The sequence below is a fragment of the Nesoenas mayeri genome (assembly GCF_963082525.1).
Source record: "Nesoenas mayeri genome assembly, chromosome: 1".
NCBI lineage: Eukaryota > Metazoa > Chordata > Aves > Columbiformes > Columbidae > Nesoenas > Nesoenas mayeri.
In genome coordinates, this window is record NC_137541.1 from 185827358 (window position 1) to 185853382 (window position 26025).

Below are 26025 nucleotides of genomic sequence, written 5' to 3' on the forward strand. Positions count from 1 at the left end.
CCAGTGCGGATGAACCACCTTGGGTGCAACCCAAACTCTGCACTTGCTGTTTGCTGGATATTCTGTGGGTGATAAAGTCCTGGGATTTTAATTCTGTTTCAGACACTCACCTATTGGATGTCAAAGATAAGGCCCCTGCATAACAACTGGAGGATCTTGGAGTCCTCAGGAGAGCCCTCACATACATATCCCAGGGCCAAACTCCTCCTTGGTTATTCTATCTCATGCCTCTCATATTTTGCATTGATTTATGCACAGCTGCTAAATTCAAGAGAGGAGAAACAAGACCTGCCCCATCTCATGCTACACAATAGCCAGGAGTTTGGTTGCTCTCCAGGAAGTCAAGAGATGTTGATTCCAAACTCCTTTGGCGCAGAACCCAGCTCTCTAACTTTCCACGGAAGTGCTCCTTGCATCAGACAATACAAAAAGGGGCTTTTTAGGCATCTGTTCTCAGAATTGACTAACTCAGCCCAGCCAGGTAAGCATCTCTTCATGCACCGAGATACTCAACTCAAACCTGCAGTAACTGGTCTGAATATGGACCTGGGACCAATACCCAGAATTATTCCATTTACTACAACACTGATGGGTAATTCATCAACAGCAAGTTGAACATGAGCCAACAGTGTCCCCAGCAGCCAAGAGGGCCAACCATGTCCTGGGTGCATCCAGCCCAGCATTGCCAGCTGGGCAGGGAGGTGATTGTCCCGCTCTGCTCTGCACTGGTGCGGCCTCACCTGGAGCACTGTGTGCAGTTCTGGGTAACACAGGATAAAAAAGGTATGAAGCTACTGGAGACTGTCCAGAAGAGGGCTACGAAATTGGTGAAGGGTTTGGAGAGGAAGCCGTGCGAGGAGCAGCTAAAGTCACTTGGTTTGTTCAGCCTGGAGGAGACTGAGGGGAGACCACATGGTGGCTACAGCTTCCTCACAAGGGGAGGAGGAGGCGCAGGTACCAAACTCTTCTCTTTAGTGACCAGTGACAGAACTCGAGGGAATGGCAGGAACATGTGCCAGGGGAGGTTCAGGTTGGACATTAGGAAAAGGTTCTTCACGCAGAGGGTAGTGGAGCACTGGAACAGGCTCCCCAGGGAGGTGTCACAGCCCTAAGCCTGACAGTGTTCAAGAAGAGACTGGACAACACCCTCAGACACATGGTGTGAACTGTGGGGTTGTCCTGTGCAGGGACAAGAGTTGGACTCGATGATCCTTGTGGGTTTCTTCCAACTCAGGACATTCTGTGATCTGACTGAACAACTGGAGGGCTGCAGCTTCACGGTTCCTGGTGTGGAAATCCAGGGAATTTGTAAAGTGAAAGGGTAAGAAATGCCAAACTAGAAAAGGCAGGTTAAAATCTAATCGTGCTTTCCTTCCTCCTCTTAGGAAGGCAAGCAGAGGAAATAACAACATGGAAGACAGAATTCAGTAAGTCAAATGCTTTTATTTACTTTCTTTCTCATTTGTGACCCTTTGTCATTTACTTCAATTGCACAGACCAGAATTAGTGATTGGCTTTAACTTTTGTAAGTTACAACTTTTATAGGTTTTGCATTTTTATTAAGACAAAATCATGGATAAGTCTCTACATGGACCCAAAGATAGGAAGCAAGTTCTTACTAATCCTCATGCAAACTACTGACTGGTTATTGGAGACTGAGGTTGAATGCAAATTCAGGAAAAAGTTCACTCTTATGAGTATGTTAATCTAATAACAAGCTAATTTATAATCCTTTCACAACTAATGTAATTTTCACATATTAGATAATAATTATAGGCATATTAAGCAATATTAACATTATTAAGCAACAATGAACAGCTTTCTGAGTATATACTACGGTAATGCAAAATCTGAGTAATTTCAAGTGCCTTACCTAGTAAAAGAGAATAATTTTCCATTAGAGCTTTTTGAAGCTTCTAGAATTTTCTAACAGGCCTGGAGTTTATAAAGAGAATAAATCTAACATTCACATTTACAGAAGAATTTCTGACTGATCCCATAACTCCAGGGACACTTACGCTTTCAAATCTCTATCATACAAACAAATTATGCCCATTTGGAAAAGGAGATATTGCTTTATTGTGGTACTACCAAGGAAACTGATTTCTGAGTGCACTGGATACATCTTGTGCAATGATTTTTCCAAAAGACTAAAATGCATTGCTGCTGCTCTTCTCTATTTCTGGCTCTTTCGCAAGCATATGCTAAACTGCAGACTTGGCTGCCGCTAAGTATATATATTTTTATATGGGGAATATTATTACTGATAAAAATAAAATATGTAAGTTATTCAATATGAATGACTGCTCATCTCCCCCTTGATGTATATAAATAAGCCACATCTAATACGAGTGTAAATTCAGGCAACTGTAATAATTGTGGCACCCATAAAATACCAAAGAGGGGGAAAAAAAAGTGAAATACTTCCAGTGAAACAGCTATCTTAAATTATGCTTAAAAAATAAAAAGAACACACACAACTAAAAATCCTAACCCTAAAGCACCCCAAATTCCTTTTACTAAGTCTTTATTTCCTGAAGGTTTCTCTATAACAAGGCTTTCCTGAAAAAACAATACGTTAAGGAATTTGCGGAAAATTGTAAGACCCAACAGAGAACAACTGTCCTACTTATCTATTTCCCTCTTTTTATTGGAAGCAAAGGTCCCCTGAATCATAAGCATATAATTATGGTTTCTACACAGAGCGGGTTCAGCTTTGCATGGCAGGAGGAAAGAAACAAAAGCTTCCCTCATGGCTTCCTGTGCATCAGCCTGGAACAACCACACACCCGGCGCTTCCGCACAATTCCCAGAACAACCTGGGGCTGCCACAGGTGAACGTAACTAATTAAAACCATCTTCATAACCTACACTGTTATTGGTCCCAGCCTCAAGGGATCTGCAAGTTTCAACTGATGTCAGGATTCCTACAGAATCATTGCACTACAACAAAACCCTCCCAGTAAAACCAAATCGTACAAATAACTTAAAGTATTAAGTTCCAGATTATGTACATGTATGTAATTCAAATATTTCTTTTCTTACAGACAATAACAGAACTAGCAACAATAATGGATTCAAAAAAAAAAGTAAACATATTTTGCTTCAAAGGTTTAATCAACAGGATTTCAAAACCAACATCAAATATTCTGAAATTATTTATGAGCTGTAAAAGTGATGGATTTGAGAAAATCAAAGTATATCAGTTGTATTAAAATTATGGTTATCAGCATTTACTACTGATGATAGGCTGAGAAAAAGAGTGAAAGGACAGGGAAAAGAACAAATAAAAATATTGGTGAGGTTGTAAGAGACACTGGCTCAACCTCTAGTTGAAAGGATTATGTACAGCAAGGAAAAAGCTTCTTTCTCCTTTACTCTTTTTCAAAGAGATTGCATATTGTAAAGGTCAATTTCCATTAAAGGAATATATTAAAATAATTTCTAATCTATATTCTATTTTCTGGCCTATAGACAGTATTCAAAGACACAGGAAAGACTAGACTTCCACCAAGCAGATTAAACAAAACTGCATTCCTACATATTTTACCTATACAGCTACACATCAAAATTCAAAACAGAAAAATAACGATGTAAATATTGAATAAATATAGAATAATGGATTCTGATAAATCTAGGGGAAGCAAGACTATGAAAGGAGTGCCTGAACTTGATGAGGAGATCTGTGCAGTATGGTTTCTGGATCCTTATATCCATTTGAAGGATCCATCACAGCTGCATACAACTCACTGTAAGCTCTGCAGACCAGTTCTGTTGACTGTTTTATTATCTGCTCTCTAAAAAACAAAACAAAAACATTATTTGCAAATCATAGGGAATATAACTGTACTAAACACAAGGAATTAAAGATACACACTACAAACCCACATTAAAAATCAGTGTCAGTTACATTAAAAAACCCTTTTACTTAAAAATAGCTTAATGTTTTAAAACAAAATAAAGCTGCTTCATCATACATAGATAAACTCACATACGTGATCCTGATAACCAAGAAATAAGCTTCTTTATTACTGCAATCATGAAAAAAACAGAAGGATTTAATTTGTGTACATTGGTTTTTCACCTGCACGTCTCTGCATCTTTCAAGACTGATGATAATAGTGATTCACCTTCTACTTGCTGTGTTTTTTTGCTGTGCTTTGTAAATACACACATTTTTTCATCTACCAGCAAATACATCCCATTTGCTTTATCCTAACAGGACCTGATTCCATAATTGGTCAAAAAGGAAGAGCTGAAAGTGATAGTGGTCAGAGATTTAAAACCTGCTACAGCCTTTTACCGAGAATGGTACAAAGTCTGCGTCCTGTTATTTTCCCAGATCTAAATGAGTAACAATGCACAGAGACCTGATGTAAAATTTAACCGCAGATTCAATAATTTTTGAAGACTATTATTTTTATTTTATGTTGCCCATTGAATCAGTTTACTTTAATCACCATGGTGATGTGTTTAGAGTTGTGAATGCATTTTTATCTATCAGAAACAGCAATTACAACTATTTTTACAGCCAAGCCCCTGCAAGTGGAACACCAGGAAAAGCTGAGGAAACCAAGGTAACCATGAATCCAGATTCAGCTGTGCTGTAATACACAGCAAAGGAATGAAGTCACCAAAACCACATCCACTAAAATCGGGGCCGAATTCACCAGCCGATGAGAATTGACCAGTTAAAGAAATCTCAAAGTGCATAGGGCTTTGTCTTTTCAGGAAATATTAAGAAACAGAAGCTATAAGAAACAAGTTTAAGAGACAAAACCCGCATCATATTCTGATGCAAAGTATCCAGTTTTTTGATATACGGGATCAGCTGACAGTTATTAGAATACCTGAAAATAAGACTGGCCTTATAATAGTAAACCTAGAAACACTGTTATAAGGGAAATACATCCAAGGCGTTCAGGTACAACAACTGTCTCTGATCACAGTCTGGGACCACCAACCTACCGTAACAGGACAATCTTTTAAGAAAGCATTGTATATAGAGTTTGTATAAAAACTAACTGTACTGCACCAAATAATACTACATTGAAAGAAAAAGTTCATTAAAATATTCCAGAGGACTGAACAGCATCAAATGAGTCTTTCCATCAAATAATGTCAGTGTCATTAATCAGTACATTAGGATTTCAGTTGCCATAACGACATGATACATTTTATCACTAACACAAATGGCAGCACTTTCTACAAACAGTAATTCCAGCATTCAGTTTCTGTGATCCAACACAAATGAAAAGAGCTTTTCAAGACCAAAACCCACATAAATAAATAGCTTAGAACTTTTTAAATGAGCGAAGGAATTTGAAAGACAAGAGCATGCACTCGCAAATGTTGGAAGGAATGTTCTTCATAGTTGTAAAGCTTAAATATTTCCAATGACTTTCTAATACGCTGGTCCCTTATCAAAAACATGTGGTCTGGTTTTGAGAAACAAAGAACTCTTGGGTTCAAGCTCACCAGTGGATCACAGTTATGTGAGTTCAAGGAAGACATCTTCAAAATCAGCAAACATCTGCAAAACTAACTTGAAAATTTCAACTACTATGGCCAAAGATTAAAATTCTAGTACCAGTTAAATGTTTTCCTTGAATTTTGAGAAACTTTTGAATTTGAAAGTTTATTTGCTACAAAAAATATTATTAAGACCCTGATTCTACAAGCATGAACCTCTGTAAATAGGTATTTGAACTTCAGAAGCATTGCCTGTGTTTAAAGGTACATAACCAAAGGGCTAAGGGGCTAGCAGAATTTATTTTTTTAATTAAGAGCAGCACCTGACCTATAGCATTGATTTATAGCAGATTAATAAATTCCTGCATGCCAGCTGAGCTGGAGCAGCTACAGCAACCAACCTCACACAGGCTCCCCTCTCACCTGCCTTGTTGCAAGATGACATGAATTCAGCTTAAACTGCGCTGAGAGGTTTAAAAAGCTTGTCAATGGGATAAGGCTTAAGAATGCATACATGACCAGTTTATCCTGGTTCGTTTGACAGAAGAAATTATTAAGTCAATGTAATTTCACTGTGCCTGAGCCTTTACAGTGGCCTAAAGCATATCTTTGAAAAATTGGTTCTGTGTTAGCAGTGAAAAATTGAGGCTTTCAAAATATGTTCACTGCCATTATGATTTTTAAATAGATCTACATTAAAAAAAATACCAAGAGCTAAAATACAAGTTTAATAGCTTGACACCTAGAAGGAGAAGTTGCAACGCTTCACTGGGGTTACAGCTCAAGCTACTCTGTTAGATCTGTTAGACCACGGAGCAGAGCAGCTCTCACACAGCAGGGTCAGCGCTGCTGGCTGAGCTGCGGGAACAGTGACTGCAGAAGAGAGACCCAAAAAACTACTGAACAGCACCAACATCCCCCAAGCCACGCACCAGGGATACGGCATGAAACTGGAAGTCTTTGGATGAGGAGAACCTGGACAACACAGCAGGAGAACGTGGCAGCTGGAGTAGACAACCATCATAGGTCCCTTCCAACTGAACTACTCTCAATTCCCAACAATAAAATTTTTTCCCTTGACATCAGTGATTTTTTAATTGCAAAATGTTGTCACACAACCCCTCTGAGGACAGGTACTAATAACGAGACCCCAAATATTGTTGCATTACATAAACTGTGATGTGCTAGGCCCAACTTCCAGTATATTCTGTAACCTATGTCAAGAGAAGTTTTTTGATCAGTCCAGCATATAGTTCTCTGAGTTTAAGTACTATATAATATCTTCATGTGGTTCACATTTAATGGAAAGAAATTCATGGCACTTTCCCTAGCCCTAGGGTTCAGTTACATTCAAAAAACAAGAGAAGAGTTAAATAATAAAAGTTCTCGCTTCCATACTTCAAAGAAGAAATCACTAAAAACCAACACACCAGGTGACAAGTGAAATAATCTCAGCACAATATTCAACGAGACAGAATGCCAGTGCTCTACACCAGAAAACAACAATGTTGAAAATTCTAGACCTGACCGAGCAGTGGGGATAAAAGAAATCTTGAGTAGAGAACTATATATTTCATCTGCCTTTGGAATGCTTACAAAATAGTTCTAAAACAATTTACAACAGAGTTCTAGAACAATTTTAAGTTGACAAAAAACTGCCAACACAGCAGAATATGTTCAAAATAGATGGCTGTAATTCATTTTGATGCTGTCCATTACATCAAGGGTAACTATTTCAGAAAGTAACAGAATTACATATTCCTCACGGCCTGTTCAAAAAGAGGAGAGTCAGAACAAAACTGAATTGTGACCTGAATGTCAATGCAAATATGATCACAGCTGATAACTTGAATTCTCATCATAATCCACTAGAACCTAATCAAATTAATCTTTCTGATCATTATGCAGGCATTATAGAACTTCGAAGGTAAAGTACTTACTTCACAGTGGTACTCAAAAGGAAATTCAGCTGGGACATTAACAGACTATCTGGAGCAGACAGATAGCGATCAAACTGAGCCTAGGAGTGGGGGAAAAAAGAGAATATGAGATCAACCTATTAAAAAACTGTTGTTAGATGAAAGTAGGTAAAAACACAGATCTCTGAAAAGTGATTACATTAAAATTGTACCTTCTTATTTGATATACATTTCTCTTTTTATATATTTAGGATGGAGCCTAATATAATACACACATTTTTAAGGTAGAACTTTGTAATCCAAACCAAATGTCTTCAGCACCTTTGTCACCAAAGTTTTAAGTTTCTGACTCTGAGGAGAAAGGGTGGAGGGGCAAATAATAAGAATCCAGCTTTCATAATTATCTATCTAAGTTTCCTATGCAGCTGGTACACGCATGCTTGTACCTCTGAAAGTCAGACCCAGTATGTTCAGTGCAGAGGGAATACAGTAGCCTCCAGACAGAAATCTAGTCCGTCCAAATTAGAAATGCTGCATGTTTCTTTTCACATGTTTCTTTTTACACATTTCTTCTTACTTTTTGGCTTAATAATCTAATGAGCACTTATGCTGGAAAAAACATGAGCAAGGAAACTAGTTCAGGCTCCCTGAACTGCTTCTAGGCCTACTTCTCCTCCACCAGATAATACAGCAGAGAAAAAAATGGCAGTACTTTGGTTCTAGTAGTTTGGAGAGGAAAACACTAAGAAAGACCATTAATGCTGTCTTCAATTATTTATCAGAGAAGGTGTGGATGCCCCATCCCATCCCTGGGAGTGTTCAAGGCCAGGCTGGATGGGGCTTTGAGCAATGTGGCCTGGTGGAAGGTGTCCCTGCCCATGGCAGGGGGTTGGAACTAGATGATCTTTCAAGGCCACTTCCAACCCAAACCTTTCTATGATTCTATGATCAAATGGGGAACTATAGAGAAGATGGAGCCAGGTTTTGTCACAGGTGAAAATATGAGGAATATTGGATACATATGGCACTAAGGAAAATTCTGATTAGATAGTAAGAGGAAAAATTCCCACCAGAAGTGTCAACACTGAACAGGTTACCCAGAAAAGTTTAATCAAACACCAAACAGGTTAGGCAGAAAAGCTGTATAATCTCCATCTTGGAATTACTCGCTCGGGCAAAGCCCTAGCCATCTTTATCTAATGATGGCAACCTTCCTGAACATTGGGGGAATCTTCTCAAGCTAGTAAACCTTAAAACCCACATTCATCCATCATTTAAATGTGCAAAAAATGGGCAAAAATGACTAACGAAGTCATTCACAGTTCTCATGAATTAACTTTTTGGAGTTACATGCCCTCGTTTGGAAAGCAAGGGAGCTTTCACTCAGAGGGAGGTACAGATGTTACTAAACAGCATTTGAAAGGACATATGAGCAACTTAAAAGGCTGAGACCTAAAAAACTTTCAGGTTAGGTGGGGAGGCACTGAATTTGCCTGCAAGTGCTCCCTCCACATGCTTTAAATCCTGGGAAGCCAACAGATTAGGCTGATAGATGGTATTGATGTAGGTTTGATTTCAGCATACTAGGTTCCATTCTGGTTAAAGTGTGTTCACACAAGCGGACATTAAACAAAGTAATGAAGAAAATAAAACAGTTGGATTATTCTCTAACTATTCAAGTGACAGTATTATGGATTGCTATAGGTAACAGAGTTACATACATATAATTTAAAGAGATGATCCTCAAGCCACAGTCTTTAAATCTGTCATTGGTCTACAAGACCATGATAAATAGAAGATATTTTAAATGTAAAATCTATCAATATTGATAAGAATGCATGCTGATCTGAGTATACTGTTGAGTGTTCTGTGCCAGAGCTCTGTTCACCAAACCACCTTGGGGATCACTAGTTTAAAACTTGAATGGAAGAAAACAGGCTACACAGACACAATTAGGAGGGATTCAACATACAGTTTTCTAAAAAAACCTTTTTTAGAAAATATTGTATTTTAAAAAGACCCTTTTTTTTTCGTGGTGGTACATCTGTACTGCTGGATAACCAGGCCTTATTTACAGTTAAACTTCCAGAATAAAGCTACACTTGGCTAAGCAAGAAGAGTGACAGATCATATATTACTGCGTACTGAACTGTGATATTGCTATCTCTATGCAAAATAGCCTTCACACACTATAAGAAAAAAATCTCAGCTGATAATTTGTTTTAAAATATATTGTAGCTTTCAACTTAAAAAATATAACTGTGACATATACCCAGCACCTAACTTCTGAGTTTAGCTGAACTATTTGCATAAAATCAAAGCCTTAGGACTAAAATTATAAATGATAGCAGAATCTATATTTCAAAGCACACAGGCAGAAAAGAAACTTTGGTGATCAAAACTAATTAGAGCTAAGTATTTGCTTTTAGCAATTAAAGATGACTCATGGGATAACGTTCTTGTAAGTAAAGTTCTGTTTCTCAAGGCTTAGAAACTAATATTCTATTACTGCCTGTTCATAAATAATGTATGTATTTATTACTTCAAGTGGTCAAATTACTACAAATGAAGAAAGTATTCCCAGAGATGTAATTTACCTGTTCTTAAAGAGTATGACTGGTTAGATGAATATCTACTGTATTACATAATTAATAGCATTCTTTCCCATGTCACAGCATCACCACCATAATTTGAAATTGTAAAATGCTTACCATTGCAACCTTCAGAGATACGGAGTCCATACTGGGCAAATTTGAAAGAGGACCCTAAGAATCAGCAGTCAAAGGGGGGGGCGGGGGACACACACAGAAAAAAGGTCATGCTAGCACATGAAATAAACATAAGAAATCATAAATTCTACAGACGTTTCAGTTCTAAATTGCTATTTGGTCCTGCTACAGGATCTTAAATGTTTGGAAACTGAATCACCATATCAATGCTGAAATGCTGTACCAGTTCATTTGTATTCTACTGCGCTCTTAAATTAAAAACTCAGAATACTGAGTTCTTATTACTTCTCTTCAAGTCCTTCTCTTCCTTCTTCACCATTACATGATAAACACCCAAAAAAGCTTTCCAAAAGGTCTGAGATAAAAAATGAACTGCAAATTGGCCACATCCCCTTGGTGTCTGTTCTGAGACTCTGCACAATTTGAGCTTGCTTCCCAGTAAATCTTCTGTGCTGGTATGGCATTACAACGTATACGTGCTGCCTGAGCCCTGGCAAATCCTGTCATGTCACCTCTGCAGCCAGGAAGCTGGACAGATATGAATAAAAACTGCAACATTCCATTAAACAATCTGCCTTGGTTGATTTGAAGTTGGTTTTGAACAGGAAATAGGCTCATGAATAGGAAATCAAGTTGAGTTATTTATCAGATTACTTATTTATTCATCTTTATACATAAAAATCTCTTGAGTTTAGGCACTTTATGCAAAATTATTGGCTGAAGAAACAATGCAAAAGTCTCCAACAGAGTTTTACTTTCTCCAGAAAACACTGTTCTTCACCTTTACAAAAGATCACAAAAGGACACAGGCCCAGCTGAAGGGAAGAGAAGCTGTATTAACACCTCTCACATAGCAACTGTGTCTCACAAGAAAGGAAGAGCACAAGCTCTGAATTTCAGTTTTCAGCTCACTCTAAGAAATCTGAAGTTGTCACTTTTAAAATTTGGTGCTAGAAGGAGGACAAAAGGAGAAATTATTTCAAATTACTACTGAACTCATCCACCATTTTTTTCACAGAAGAAAAAAGCAGTAATTGTCTAATGGGTGCAGGGTATGGATCCACTCCATGTATGGTGCTACAGCACGCAATGGAAGAAACCCAAATGCTGCATGCACGTAGGTCAAATATGTTCTAGCTGCCACAGACGTGCTACACATAATCAGTATTTGCGTTTTAAAGTCAGATTGACACTTTCTGAAACATATTAAACTACCTACACAGTTATTCTGAGAACCTACAGGTTCTGGTGCATGGAGACTGTTGATGCTACACAGATAAGCTGCACAGAAGGACTTGCTGAATATACAGTGTAGGGGAAATCTGTAGCTGCAAGGTGCCTTTGTCCACTAGTCCTGCTCCCGTGTGAAAATACAACAGATACTACTAAAGGTTTTGATTTCAGAAGAAGTTTGATTTGCAAAAAATGTTAGTGCCATAGTTATTCTTAGTTCTCAAGTACTTCCACAACATGTGCATTATTTAAGCTTACCTGTTCCGGTTTGTGTTGCTGCACAGAGTTATAGATGTAACTTAGACCAGCTCTTGTTAACACGTAGGAAGCTTGCTCATTTATAAGTGTATCTAAATGAGCTTCAATCTGAAATTTTAAGCACAGGGTGTTCATAAAATGTGCATGAGAATATTAAAGAGAAATAGCTCTGGGGTTAAAAGGTCTAGAAACACAAATAAGAAAGAATACAACTAAGAAGGAGAGTGACCAATAAACAAGTAAGAACCACAAATACACAGAGCATGACTATTTTATCCATTTACATCTTCCATATCACCAGGAGCCAACAGTAAAAATATAGATAATTCTTTTCTGCCTAACAGAAGAACCTATTTTTTTGTATTTGTAAATTCAACAGCAGCAAAAATTAAGAATACCAAAGCTCTAATCTTAAAAATTGCTATATCATTTTATTTTCCTACAGTTTTTTGGAAATGTGATAAGAACAAGAAAAAGAGAGTCATTTGAAAGGAAGATAAAACTGAAATTAAATCAGAATCAGTAACGATTAAAATTTAATAATGATAAACACATATTTGTAAAAGTTAACGGAAAGAACAATACATTGTGAAATTACAGTTATCAATTTTGCTTTAATTATCTTCATATGAAAAAAAGTCATAAGTGTATTTTACATTCTTAGTATAATATTTGCTTTGCAGAGAAACTTAACCAATAAATCCAGTCAGAGCAGGACCAATTATTTTTTAGTTTGAGTAGTCTTGGAAAGATATTTGGGTACACATACATTATTACTTCATTTTTATGATAACTACCCCACATTCCATTTATTTTTCTTCCAATCCTAAAGAAAAGCAAACACTTAAAATATACCAAACTCTAGTAAAATGTAAGACTTCCATGTCTCATATTTGAAGAGCTCACCTTTTTACTTCCTAAAATTGTTTAGAAAAATGCAGTTTTCTTTTCAAATCAGGAGGGAAATCTTAATATTTCAATTTGGAGATTTTAACAGTCTTGGAGAGTTCTTTTTTGCTTTGAAAAATGTTTCTCGTATTAAATATGTCATTCTAACTCCACTTTAATAACCTACTTATGTATAATCTTAAAGATATTTATTCAGCCTGTTCCTGTATTTGTAAAATGTTTGAAGAAAGTAAATGGTATATAATGTATAAAATTCAGTTTTACTGCTTATTTGAAGAATAAATCAATTGCAACATTTACTGTGAAAAAGAAACTCTGATAATAGAAATTAGAAATGCCCCAGACAGTTTGGTGGGCTTGTCTGTTTGTTTGTTTCAGAGCTAAAGGGTGATAGAAATTCTAATTAGGAGTAGAAAGCAAAAAATGGCTCACAGCCAATCTTTACTGACGCCTTCAAATTAGAAGTTGTGACTTTTTTTCCAAGGCCCTCAGCTCCAAAAACTATCCTGAGATATATTGCAGAGATACTAATGTAGCAAAACTATAAGTGCCTAAGACTTACCAAGTCAATAAAGTACATTCCCATTTCAAAATGGTACCACATATGTGCTACTATCCTGGCACGTTAGGTTAAATCAATAGAATGAGAAAAAGGGTAGAAAGGAGGACTGAAGTAGTAATCTCAGCAATACAATATTCTAGTATAAACTAGATGATGATCAAGTATTAACTACATAATAGAATATAGTCAGCCTTTTGACCATCTCAGTTTTCAACTTCCATTTGCTTCTTCTCACACAGTTTGCAGATAAATATTAGAACTATTAGGGTAATGAAAATGTTTACTGATACAGGTTTATCTGCAACTAAACCAAACCAAACCTTATCATATTTTTTTTGGTCTGTTTAAAATGAAAGATGCTGTGCAGCATGGGCTCTGATACCAACTATTTGCTTATGGTCTCTTGTAAGAAGCCATCCTATTCCATTTCTCTGATTTAGAATTGACCCAAAGCCAACTTTATCAAAGATAAATATGTTCACATCACAACTTACAGTCTGCAAAATCACTAGTAAGTTCATTTTATTTTGGGGCTGTGAAAGCTTACCTGAAACTGCAGCATTTCTAGACGTTTGTCAGTGAATTCAAAGAGAGCCAAAGTAGTCTTCATCATATAAAGCGAATTTACCATGAAGGTGGCCATATCAGCTGTGCCCAAATTACTAGCAGACATAGTACACATCTGTAACAAAGGATCTAGCACACAAGACAGAACCTGAAGTAGCAAACACACACAAAAAAAGAGTGAAGAGAAAGGAAATCATGTCACACAAAGCTTCTAAGCTCATTCTGTCTCTATCACATATTTATTCCCCAAAGCAGAATAAAGAGAAATGGGAGTTTCCAACTGTGAAAGCAGTTTTCTACTGGATTTGTCAGCAGGTGATCAGCTACCATAGTGATGGGAAAAGGATAAAAACCTGAGAACAGAATCCAACCTAGCAGGCGGAAGAGTAACCCAGATTAGATAATTGGTAATTGTGCAATCTTGAGGGTGTATTTACTTAATGGAGTAGTAATTGGATAACAGAATTTAGACACTGCATTAAGAGGAGCACTCCACACTGTACTGTAATTATCCACTTTGTTAGTCACACTCTTATTCACATTGCAAACTTGGGTTTGGAAGAAAGCTCCAAAATGGGACCAGACAAAAAAAGATTAATGTTTCACCCGTCTTTTGTGTACCAAGACTAACTAACACATACTTTTTTTTATCCCCTCCTCTTCAGAGCAGTCAAATGTTCTTATACCTGCACAAAGTCAGCTTGACGGGCATCCAGTGGAACAACAGATGAGTCGTGAGACGCCAGAACCTCCCGCAGCAAGTTAAGTGTCTGATTTAGTGCAGAGCTTGGGCCAAGATCGGGAGGTGGGAGTTCAACCTGAAGAACAAGATTATCTGTTTGTGGGGTGTTTTAAATCTCATTTACAGCAAATGTCATCCAGTCTGGTAGCACAAATGCAATCAGCTAATAACAAAATTCCATATAGCCACGCAGAGAAGAATTTTAATTCGATGCTGGAGAAATCTAGCACATTTCAGAAAACAATTGCCTTCAACTTTCAGCATAACTATTCCATTCAGTGACAAACAAGCAAAACTGAATTTCCCCTTTCATTCAGACTACATCTGTTTTATAATCCAGAGAAATACAAACACTACCAGTTTTGGTAATAAAAACAAACAAATAAACCAACAAATCCTACATTTGCTAGATTAGGTGCCAAAGAACAGCAGGACCTCCCGAAACACGTCAGAATTCAGTGCAGGCAAAGCTCTGGGATATTAAGGACACACTGCAACACTCGAATGATGGCACCTTGATAAGGCTGCACAGCCCAAATCACGCTGAGAATGAGAGCTGCAGTCACAGATGCAGCAGTCTTCATCCCTGGCAAGTCTGTACCTAAAATTCCGGGTATACAAATGAACTGTGCAAAAGGTAACTCAGGTACACCCACATAAACTGCAGTGATACTGCAGAACTGGAGTGCAGGCCTACCTCAAAAGATGAAAAGTAGTAATTGCAGATGTTTAAAAATCAGAAAGAATAAAAGTTTGCAAATCTTGTAGAAAAAAACCCACACTTTCAGAGTTAAGTTATGAAAAGTTGGAGCACTGAAATGGACTGAAATTCCACACTATATTAACACAGGTTCACATACCTTAACCCTTCTTTGTGACACAGAAATACCCACCAAATGTTTCATCAAATGCTTGCATAACATAAAACCTAGCACATCTCTTCTTCCCAATCCATATTCTTCAGGCTCCACACCAAACACAGTCGCATCTTCTTGTCTTCAATGCTGCCTCAAACTGCCTGCTGCCTCCAGACCCTCACCACAACCCGGGCTGCTGGCCTCCTTTCCTCCTTCCCCTGGCTCCTGCCTACTCAAGGGCAAACACAGAACTGGCTGGATCATGTGGGAGTAACGAGACCCCCAGCAACATGGAATAAGTGAACACTTCAAGACATAACCTCTTTCTAGAAGGATGTATGGGGAACTAAATTTGAGCTGCCCTGGGAATGGCCTCTGTGTCTCACTCAAGGTGTCTGGGTGGAGCAGAGCAAGGCAGTGTCCACCTCTGCAATGCTCTTCAGGACCCAGCTCAACCAGAAAAGATGGCAGCTTTGGATGGACACCCAAGCCACAGGCAGCACGTGCCCTACCTTGCCAAATGACAATTACTGATCAATAGCATAACAATATCTATGTCTGTGTCTTCAAGGAATGAAAAAATACCAAAGGGGCAGAGGCTGATGGCCAAAGAAACAAAGAGGGAGAGCACAACAGGCATTTTCAGAGTGGAGCATTGCAGAGCCTTCTGGAAATGAATCTGTACTTAATCAACGTGCCACCGGAGAAAGAAAAAACAACTCTCTCTGTCTGGCCGAGCTTTCACACTTTGCCTGTTTTGAAACAATGAAGATACTATACATATCCTCGCACTGTCACCAAGACAAATCAAACAAAACCTTTTTTGCATCCTTCTGAATACAAAATATTCTTCTAGTTTCACTTTCAAGAGATAGTATACTGAATGTGAGGAAGTAAAAAAAATGAAATCTAATTGGTTCAGAAGCCTAAGCAATCTTGAAAGCATAAAACAAATATTCTAGCAATGAAGTAATTCAGTAAGAGGCACTTAGTGCTGATAAGCAGTAACGTTTACTGAAATGTACAGCACTGAGTGACTTTCTTCTTGTTTCTTCTTGTCACTATTAGGGGTATTGATTGTGCTCCGAACACACTGTTCTCAGATCTGAACTGGACCGTGTTCAGGGATATTTTGGCATTAATTTGAGACTAGAGTTTGATGGGGTTTTCACTTCCAACATACACATAAATCATGGCAATGAAAATTTCAGGCTTCTTTGCACAGAATTTTTGTCTCCTGAAGTAGCTGATGGTCAGAAGCTTCTAAATTAGCTTCATCTTTCATTTAATGTGTTCTTTTAAAGCCCACTGTCTTCTAGATGGGAGCAAGGAAGAAGAAAACATAGCAAGGAAAAAAGATTTAGACCGTTAGATTTTCTTGGGGTTAGTTTGAAATTCCTGACTACTGCAAAAGAGGCAGAATTATCACTAAGTGGAAGGAAAATTAAAGCAGTGTTATATTCATTTTGCAAATTCTAACTTTTTGCACATGAATGTAGACTGGTTTTTTTTCAGAATTAAAAAGGAAAATTTAAAAGTAGACATATCTAGTTTATAGAGGAACCTATTGACTCCAATTTGTGAGAGCTAAATTGCTATCCTAATAAAAAAAATTACATCTGAATGTTTTACATGCACTAGAAGATTATTATAATCAATCCTATTTCCAGAAAAAATAGATTTGATACGCATGCTTAATGCTACTTGTGAAGTACCTGCTTCATATGCAAGCCAGATAGGAGTTACCTAAAAAATTGGAAGTTCTGTAGCAACTAGTTCAACAGCATCAAAACATACTCTAACACAATATTAAGTAGCTAATTAGTTATAACGAGTAGTTCAGTCATGCAGAAACAAGGCCATCCAGCTGTTCAGCCTTTCAAAGAAAAAAAGAAGAAATTCCCATTTTTTAAAACCCAATACAGAAAACTGAAACAAATTATCCTAAAATTACAATGGACACTAGAAGTTGTACATAAGACTTAGCAGAAAAGGTTGTATCTTCATTTAAAGTTCTGCATGTCAATCAGTAGGGAATAATTACTAAGCCAGTAATCTTCCTCTGCATATACAGTCCAGAGTGGGCTTTCCTGTCTATCAGAGTGAGTAACTCAAAGGATATTTTGAAGGATTTAACAAATAGCAAAGGAAAATACAGGAAAAAGAAAGGAGAATATCAATAACCCATAAGACAGTGCATCTATGTTAATTGTTTCCCTTTCTCATTTACAAAGAAGGTAAAATGGAAAAAAAAAATAGGCAGAATTTTTCTTCCTATTAAATAGCGTTAAGTCTGTTAAAGACTGGAGCAGATATTAAGGAGAGCAGCTCTGTTAGAAGCTCATATATCCACCTGGAGATACTGAAAAATACTGCATAGCCAAGCAATAAAAAATTATATACTATCCTACTTGAACATTAGAAAGCCAACAGTACGGAAAGATACAGGCATAGTAGAGTGAATTGAGCAAAGGGCCGGTGAAGGACATTTTAAACCCTCAAAACAAATTGGCTTTGCAATGAGTCTGTTACTGAGCTTCACGACAAGTTTCAAGGAGCATCAGAGCCAAAGGGACTCCCTTGTGTATTCCCTTCCTTTCATAACAATGGACTTGCAAGCGAGTGTGCTGAATATTTTTGTTACATTGATTTCATATGGTAAAGAATTACCTGAGTCTGAATGAGAACACCATAAAAAGGGTTTCTCAGGCTGAAGAGAGAACTGCTGACTGCCTGATTTTCAGATTACAACCAGGATGCTTGAGATTTTCTGATGTAATGAAAAAAAATGTTCAGAGGAAAGTGCTTCTGAGCAAGCCAGTAAGTACTGTGAAGTAATCAGGGATTTCCCTGTATCATTTACACTGATGGTTTGACAAGCAAGAAGAATCCTGATCTAAGACTACCTTTAAGTTTCCATACAGCTTCGTGCTTGTGACACTCCTTATGTAATATGGAACTATTCTCAAAAATAGATGTGAAGAGGAAGCTATTTGCTTGTTCTAGAAAGAAGAGCCTGAAGTCTCAGTTTCCCATTGTGCTTCAGAAATTAAATCCCAGGCAGTCTGAAGGCAATGCTCAACTCAGCATAATCAACAACCTAGGGAATTAAATTGTCTGTGGTGATGAGGACATCAAACTGCCTTCCTGTCATTCCTCTGTATCCAAAGGAAGGGATCTTGAGGAGTTAGAATATTTAATGAAACCTGCTACGTCTAAAAAAAGTTCCCCACTAGCTATACTTACAGAGAAAGATTTGCTCAAACACTGTTCCAGTCAACCAACTACTAGATAAACTGTATATACTAAAAAAAACCACCACAGCAAGACACAGTAACACAGCAGGGTTTCCAGACAGTTCTCCCCACAAGAGAATTTGCACAGAGATCTGTTAAGTTACATGTTGACTGGTAATTACGACTAAGTCTTCTGGAATTTTGTAGCTACGAACAGCAATTAAGAAAGCACTTCTAAGTGAAATAAAAATTGTCGAACTGATTTCCATCCAGATTTTCTTGTGTACGTTTTTCAGATTATCAGTAACAACTGGTGATACTGGGGGAATATTGACATTAAAATGGTGTAACTCACACAGGGTACATTAATCACTTTCTAACGATCTAAGCAAAAGAGGTACTTAAGTTTCTAGAAATAAAAATATTTTTATTTAAGAACACCCTATTTGTATTTTTATCTGTTTCTAAAGTTATTCAAATCACCTTAAGAATCATACCTCACTCAAAGTAATGGACAGCTGATATTCTTTGAAGCAGGGTTATCAATGCCTTAAGATGCAAAATGTAAGTGAAAATAAGGAACCAGGATTTCCATACTGTCCAAGGGAAAAGTAATTTACTAATCTTTCAAGTGAGTATTCTCTTTGTGCACAATAAGAGTAGCAAGAGTCTTTGGAATCACATATGGAAGGACAAAGGGTCTGTTTAGCAGTGCTTTAATCTTATCTGAAAATATAAAAAAAAAATTCTGCAAACAGTTGCAGTGCATACATGGTTAGCAAAAATCTGGCAAGAAGGCTTGGATATGAAGAGAATCCTACTAATACATATACACAGTTTCGGTCTGAACATACATGAATAAAAAGGATGATAAAAAGCAACCTTGAGATTCTTCAAAATGTAAAAGCATTGTGACTTTCAATACTAAATTAATGAAGACATACAAGAAGGCATAAAAGGTGGTTATCTGTTAACACACAATAAACTAAATAACAGGAGAAATAAATTTATTATAAAATAGGGTCTTTATCGCATGGAAACTAATGTTTCTCTGAGTGTAATTCAGCCTATTAATTTTGTATTTTTTGTGAAGTAAAACTAATTTCAGTCATGAGGAGATAAGACATCATTCTATCAATTCCATAGCCCACTCATAGAGGGAAATAATTTAAGATGCTTCAAAGGACTCTCTAAAATTCTCAGTCAGAAGAACTACATATCAGTACAGATTGCTTCTCACCCATAGAGTTACTTCATTGTTAACTCCTGAAGCACAGAGATTAATAAATAATGGTGAATGCCTTTGTTACTCATATATCTAATCCTCTTTCAAGTCTCTTTAAGCTTTTGACCTCAGCTATACCCTGAGCAAAGACCTTCATAGGGTACATATGCAATGTAAAATTGCCAGTGTTTCAGATTTAATTTATAAAATGTGTTTATGAGAAAGAGTAATACTATAATGTTTTTGCATTACATGGCATCCTCGGGATGCCATTCATTATTCTTAATAAAGTGCCATTGAAGGCAGCAGTGTGACCACTGCCTTCATTCAACATCAGTAAACCCAAATTTGACTCCTTTACAAAACAATAGCAGCATCTAGAGCCAGTTATATCCAGGCTGGGGGCTGAGGGAAGGGGAACTAAGAGGGCAAAGAGGATTGCACAACCTTCCCTTAGTGACCATGCAAAGAACACACACTATGAACTGGAGGATCACAAATCCTTTGTCACTCCTCCTCCTGAATTCTACTGGTCTCCAAACTGAAAACAGCATCTCACTCAGAACAAAAGTACGAAGATTTTTAGCTATGTGAGCAGAAAAATCGTGTTGAATCCTGTTTGAGTACAGATCTGAGACCCAGCAGGATAAATACAACACAGCTAAATACAACAGAGCTGAATACAGAGCCTTCAGTTCCAAGCCAAGAAAATTTCCTTCCTTAAACACTACTTTGTTTGCATATTCTAAGTAAAGAGCAGTCATATATTTTTGCTATGGTCCATATTGATTTCTCTCCATAGAACGAAGAAGTACACAAATATTTTCTTTCAGCTTAAGTATTAGGAAATAAAAATGTTCTGAAGAATTCATATACAGTTAGCCAACGCTCACAGGAAGCCATAAGCTCTCTCTTTCTTTCTGGTAAACATAGTGTCCCTGTCCATTCTTTAACTGATCCTTGAAGAAGCATTAGTAGCAGAGGAATTACTATTCCAATGACACTGCATTCAAATGGAAAGAACCTCAGAAAACAATGTACTACGTGGCCTTCAATAGTATGGACTGTGAGTGGTAGCAACTAAGGAGTAATTCCATGAAAGAATAAAACCACTGAAAGGAGTCACTGGGATAGACAGAGGGGAAGAAGAGGAGGAACAACTGTTCCTTTGACAAAGTCATTTCTCAGCCCTTGCAAAAAGACAGGCAATTGGGACCAGACACAAGCTGTCCAGAATGAGAAAACTGCTTTGAGACTACAGAACAACATTGACCAAACTCAGAAAATCCCACTGAATGGTTGGAGAACTACAAGACTTTGGACAAAAAATAGTTTCTGCAAATCAACATATTTTTTGCATTTTTTTTAGAAATATATTTATAAAACTCCACTATTTGTGAAACACTTTCAAACTTTCTTTTAACTAGTAAAACAACAGTAATGTGAGGGCTTTGTTGAACTCGACGCTGTGCAATAACTAGGAACAAAAAAGGAATTTCTTCTTGTCATCACAGACTGGGATGCTGCATGAAGATCCATTCCCTAGGAGACGAAAAGGAACGTGTAGCCTAACAAACTGACTTCTCTTAGATTTTGGAAAGGTGAGATTTAATGGACAGGTCTACCAACAGCAACATGACACAAATACAGCAGGGACAAATTAAAAAGAAGTGTATTAGCTACTTAAGTTCACTGACATGCATTTCGAAATGACCATCCATCAAAGGAAAATATACCAGGGAAGTGATGCTGGCTCAGAAACAGTTGTTTGGTTTAACAAATGTATATTCTGCTTTCCATGGCAGCAATGTTCATGTGGTAAAACTATATTTATAAAAGGCAGAAAAGCCCAAATTTTTGTTTTACTTAGCTTACCATCTTGGGATATACTTCATTACTCCAAGAAAGGAATTATGCACGGGAGTAAAAAAATATTGCTCTGATGATGCATTAATACAAATTAGTTCTCTCACTCAGCTGACTTTGCTGTATTACACTTAGGGAAATTTCCTATTTTTTTTTGCTTCTCATATATTTTAAAAACATGTAAACCAGTCTGTAAACAAATTCTGTTAACAACAGTATTTTAGCCGTATTTTCACAAAAATAAAACTATTAAAAGAATTAAAACATAAACAGGAAGTTTTTAATGTAGTTCCATATCTAAAATATAGAAAATACAAAACTTCAGTTTTAGAAGTTGACATATAAACCAGCTATTCATCTAATAACCTTACTAGACAAAAGGAAAATGAAAGCGTATTTTGAAAAATGAAAGATATATGATCTTGAAACGAACCTTATCCATTAGTTTACTTGCATGAAGACTCAGGCTATTAAAGAATATCTTCTTGCTCAACAAATGCATTTCTTCAATCGTTGTCAACAGTGTCGCTGCACTGTTTCCTACAATACCACTGAAAACAAAATTAAGATTAATTAAATAATCTAAAGGGAGGGGGGACACAGCAGGGTCAGATAGTCAGCATTTCAAATAAAATTGTTTTCAAAGTCGGAAATTTACAACAAATGATTGCAGGGAACAGTTCTCCACATTACCTGAGAGATTCACTCATAAGATGACTGTGAGAATAAGCATTATCAACTAAGTAATTAAGCAGATATTAAGTACAGCCTATCTAAAGCTTTGCATAAACTTTTTAGTAAAATTCTAAAACGTACTGGATTTTTGTTCTGTATTCTTTAAATCTACTCTTTTATAGAAAACATTACATAAATAAAATGTTCTAGAGATAATTTCATTCTAACATTTTCTCCAAGGGAACTTGACTTTGTAATTTTAAATGTTTTATGTCGGTTTTTTGTGTACCATTTGTAGCTACACAGAACAATAAAAGAAACAGTTTCTGTGGTAAATTGATAATATATTCCAAAACGGATTTGATAAAAATTGAGGAATGACAACGGACAAATGCACATTTCTCCTTGACTCAATAGTATGGGGCAAAAACTATGCCTCTCTTTTTACTATTTTAATCTTTATATACGCAATTTAGAAAAAAAGGTATCTTTAACGTAGTTTGTAATTTTGCATACCTGATTGTATGGTGGTAGAACTTGAGAAGATTAGAAATCTTGTACAGCAAAACTGCTCCTGGCTCAGCAACAATCACCTGCTCAATTCTAACCTGCAGAAGACAGAAATATAAGCATCCATATAAGCATCCTTCAGGTCATATTTCAAAAGCCAAGCTCTATGATTTTATATGCAATGTATGTCTGGTTTTTGAAAAATAAATTTATCTAGAAATACATTTTAAAAAGAGAATGTCCAGTTAACTACAACATTCTGCTTGAAGCAAAGTGCTTCTTGGTCGACCAAGCCTCTGGGTAGGAAACAAGCAGACGTATGTATTAAAAAAAAAATAAAAATCCCTTTTTCCCCTATAGATTTTTTTGTTGCAACTTGTTGAGAACTTCAGAATAATGAGATAATTGAATACCAGTACATACTGAATTCTCCCCAGCACTGACCAGCAAGACCAGTTGCAAAGCTGCAAAATCCCTGAACTACAACATTGATCATTAGCATCATGCAGCAACTCAGAACATCCAAAGTATTAGGTATTTTACCCAAACGACAAAATTTCACCTTGATTAGTCTCTCCTTCACTTAAATGACAGATTATATACCTCCTATGGGTATTTAATTAGATATATTTATAACTAACAACCAGCTATGTTGACTGTTTATCTCAACCTGGAGCCACTGGCTACACAGACCAAACCAGTGCTTAGTGCCTTTACACTTGGACAGTTGATGTCTTGACTCCATAGTACACACAGTCTCGCTCCACTCCCAAAAGGTTGCCCCAGGGTCAACCTTTCGGTGCTCAAAAAGCAGTGACAGTGACATCACTACACTGTTCTCCCATATGCCCATGTGTGCGACAGGGCTCTGCACAAATCCCCAGCCACCACCAGCTCTCCCAAGGGATTTGCCTGCTGTTCCATGGGGCACCATGTGCAGCAGCACCTTCTCATCAGAGCCAGCTGCAGGGAGGTTTAACTAAAGTTATGCTTCCTCCATCCTCTCCCTTTGCATCTAAGTCAGAGACCAAAATACAAAGGAGATTTTAGTGTTAGGAAACAAAAATGAGAACTGAACACTAGGACAAAAAAAAAAGGCATGCAAAGCAGGGAAAGCAGGAAAGGAAGCATTGATGCTTCCCACACAGAAGTCTTCATTGCACAGGAGAACCAAAACTTGCAAGGGACTAAACCCAACCTGTTCAGGGAAGGTCTGGGCCTACAACTCTTACCATTTCCTGATCCTATGTGTCCTGCAGTCACTTGTCCATAAAGACTATCTGAAGTTTAAGTAAGGGATCAAAACCATTTTGTTAGTTTTGACCTCATCTTAAGTGCTATGGAAAAGTTAAGGACCCTAATTTAAATGAATTTAAATGTTTTAGGGTCCTCCTACTACCATCTGAAATGAGAGATCTGTGGTAAGATCTACCACTAGTGATTACTTAAGATTCACTTGGATGCCTAAAACTCAAACCAACCATCAGTAAGAAATGTAGACAATTCATACTGTATTTAAACATAATCCTTCTTCAAAAGTATAAAAATGTATTATATTGTACATTCACATGGAAAGGTATAAACCAGTAAGAAAATTCTACATAATAGTGTAAGTACTTAAAAGTGCTTATGGAAATCCTATGACTTAGCTTTTATCAGGTTATTTTATACTTCTGCATCGACTCAAAGTGACAGGTTTGCAAACATCATCAGAAATCCACTAGAAGAGCAGTATACTGTGGTGCCATAGAACTACAACAGCATTCTGCCTGAACTTAATGCAGTTATTTTTCTTATTGTGGACCATCTTCAGAGAGAACAATGTAGTGTAGAAAAGACTCCTCCAAACTGAGTCTATTTTTGTTGTTACTCTCAACACGACAGCTTGCAATTATCTAACTGCATTGTATGAAGGCTTTTCTGCTTGGGGGTTTTGGTGTGGTTTTGGTTTTTTTTCCCTTGCTGCCGTTTTTTTTTGCTATGGAAGATTTCCCCAGGGAAAACAAGAAGTATATTTTACATTGGGAAGTCTGGACTAGCAGTGAATTAACATAAGTTGCATGCTATTAAAACAGAGAATACAATGGGAAGTCTTTAATTGTTCTTTTTTTTCTTTTTCATTTTTATTAGTACAGCAACTAACTACCAACAATATTTTGGGGATGTTTCTATAGACAGCAGAAATGTGTAAGTGTAAAGACTTTGGCAATCAAAATGGAAAGCATTCTGTACCAAACTGTACAAATAACAGCACTCAAAACAAGGACAAAAATCCCTCCTACTTAAAGGTTTGATTCTATCCCTAATTAGTTTGTTGGAATGCACAGAAACACTCAACTCAAACATCACCATTTAACAGATGTAAAGCATGTGAGAAGAACACAGAAGGCTCGGAAAAGATCTTCTAAAAAAACTGTGATCATAGCTTGTTTGTCTAACATGCCAGGTCTTTTTCAACAGGTCAAAAACTAAAGGCTATGAAGTACGATCACAATTATATGGCAGCGCGCAAACTCAAACACAGGAGGTTCCCTCTGAACATCAGAAAACACCTTTTTATTGTGACGGTGACTGAGCACTGGCATAAGTTGCCCAGAGAGGCTGTGGAGTCTCCATCCTTGGAGAAAGTTAAAAGCCGCCTGGACACAGTCCTGGGCAACCGGCTCTAGGCACCCCTGCTTGAGCAGGGGGTTTGGACCAAATGACCTCCTGAAGTCCCTGCCAACCTCAACCCTTCTGTGATTTTGCAATATTGTAAATGGCACTTCATTGATTTTAATCTCTCTGCAGATCTTCCCTCTTTCTTATCAGGAACTTATGTGTAGTATTCCGAACCTACCTGTTAATATTTGAGACTAAGTATGGCAACTTGAACATGACACAGTTGTTATAGCTACAGTACCCTAAAAGAAGTTTATTGTAATAGTATTCACTACACTAGATTTTACTTTAAAAACATGTGGATTTATACACTGCACAGTCAGGTAATTATTGGTATCAGCTTTATTACATAATTTTTTTATTTTGTGCTCATGTGAATACATGAGACAGTCAATAATTTCATGGATCATTATTTATGATTTCTACCAAATGGGCTCCCTAAACTGACTAAGGGTCAAAAACCAAACAAATAAACAAAACCCAAACAAACAAACAAACAAAAGCCAAACAAATAAAAAAAGACCGAACTGTGGAGGGATGCAACAGAAATACAGTAAATCAGGATAGCATAAAGATGTTAAGCAGGAAACAATTTTTCATGGTC

At 37.1% G+C, this 26025-nt stretch overlaps 1 protein-coding gene across 2 annotated transcripts in view; it reads right to left on the reverse strand.

Annotated features, from left to right (window-relative positions):
* Positions 1 to 1437: 1437 nt before the first annotated feature.
* Positions 1438 to 26025, reverse strand: part of COG6 (component of oligomeric golgi complex 6) — a 53923-nt gene continuing 29335 nt past the window's right edge. The window contains exons 12-19 of one of the 2 annotated variants that reach the window (XM_080351124.1): positions 22767 to 22858; positions 22009 to 22126; positions 14336 to 14467; positions 13630 to 13797; positions 11612 to 11719; positions 10103 to 10156; positions 7413 to 7492; positions 1438 to 3797 (exon numbers count right to left, since the gene is read on the reverse strand). In XM_080351124.1, the coding sequence (XP_080207250.1) occupies positions 3650 to 3797; positions 7413 to 7492; positions 10103 to 10156; positions 11612 to 11719; positions 13630 to 13797; positions 14336 to 14467; positions 22009 to 22126; positions 22767 to 22858 (900 nt within the window). In that variant the 3' untranslated portion in view covers positions 1438 to 3649. The remainder of the gene's footprint in view (positions 3798 to 7412; positions 7493 to 10102; positions 10157 to 11611; positions 11720 to 13629; positions 13798 to 14335; positions 14468 to 22008; positions 22127 to 22766; positions 22859 to 26025) is intronic. The other variant, XM_080351125.1, reaches the window with a different exon arrangement.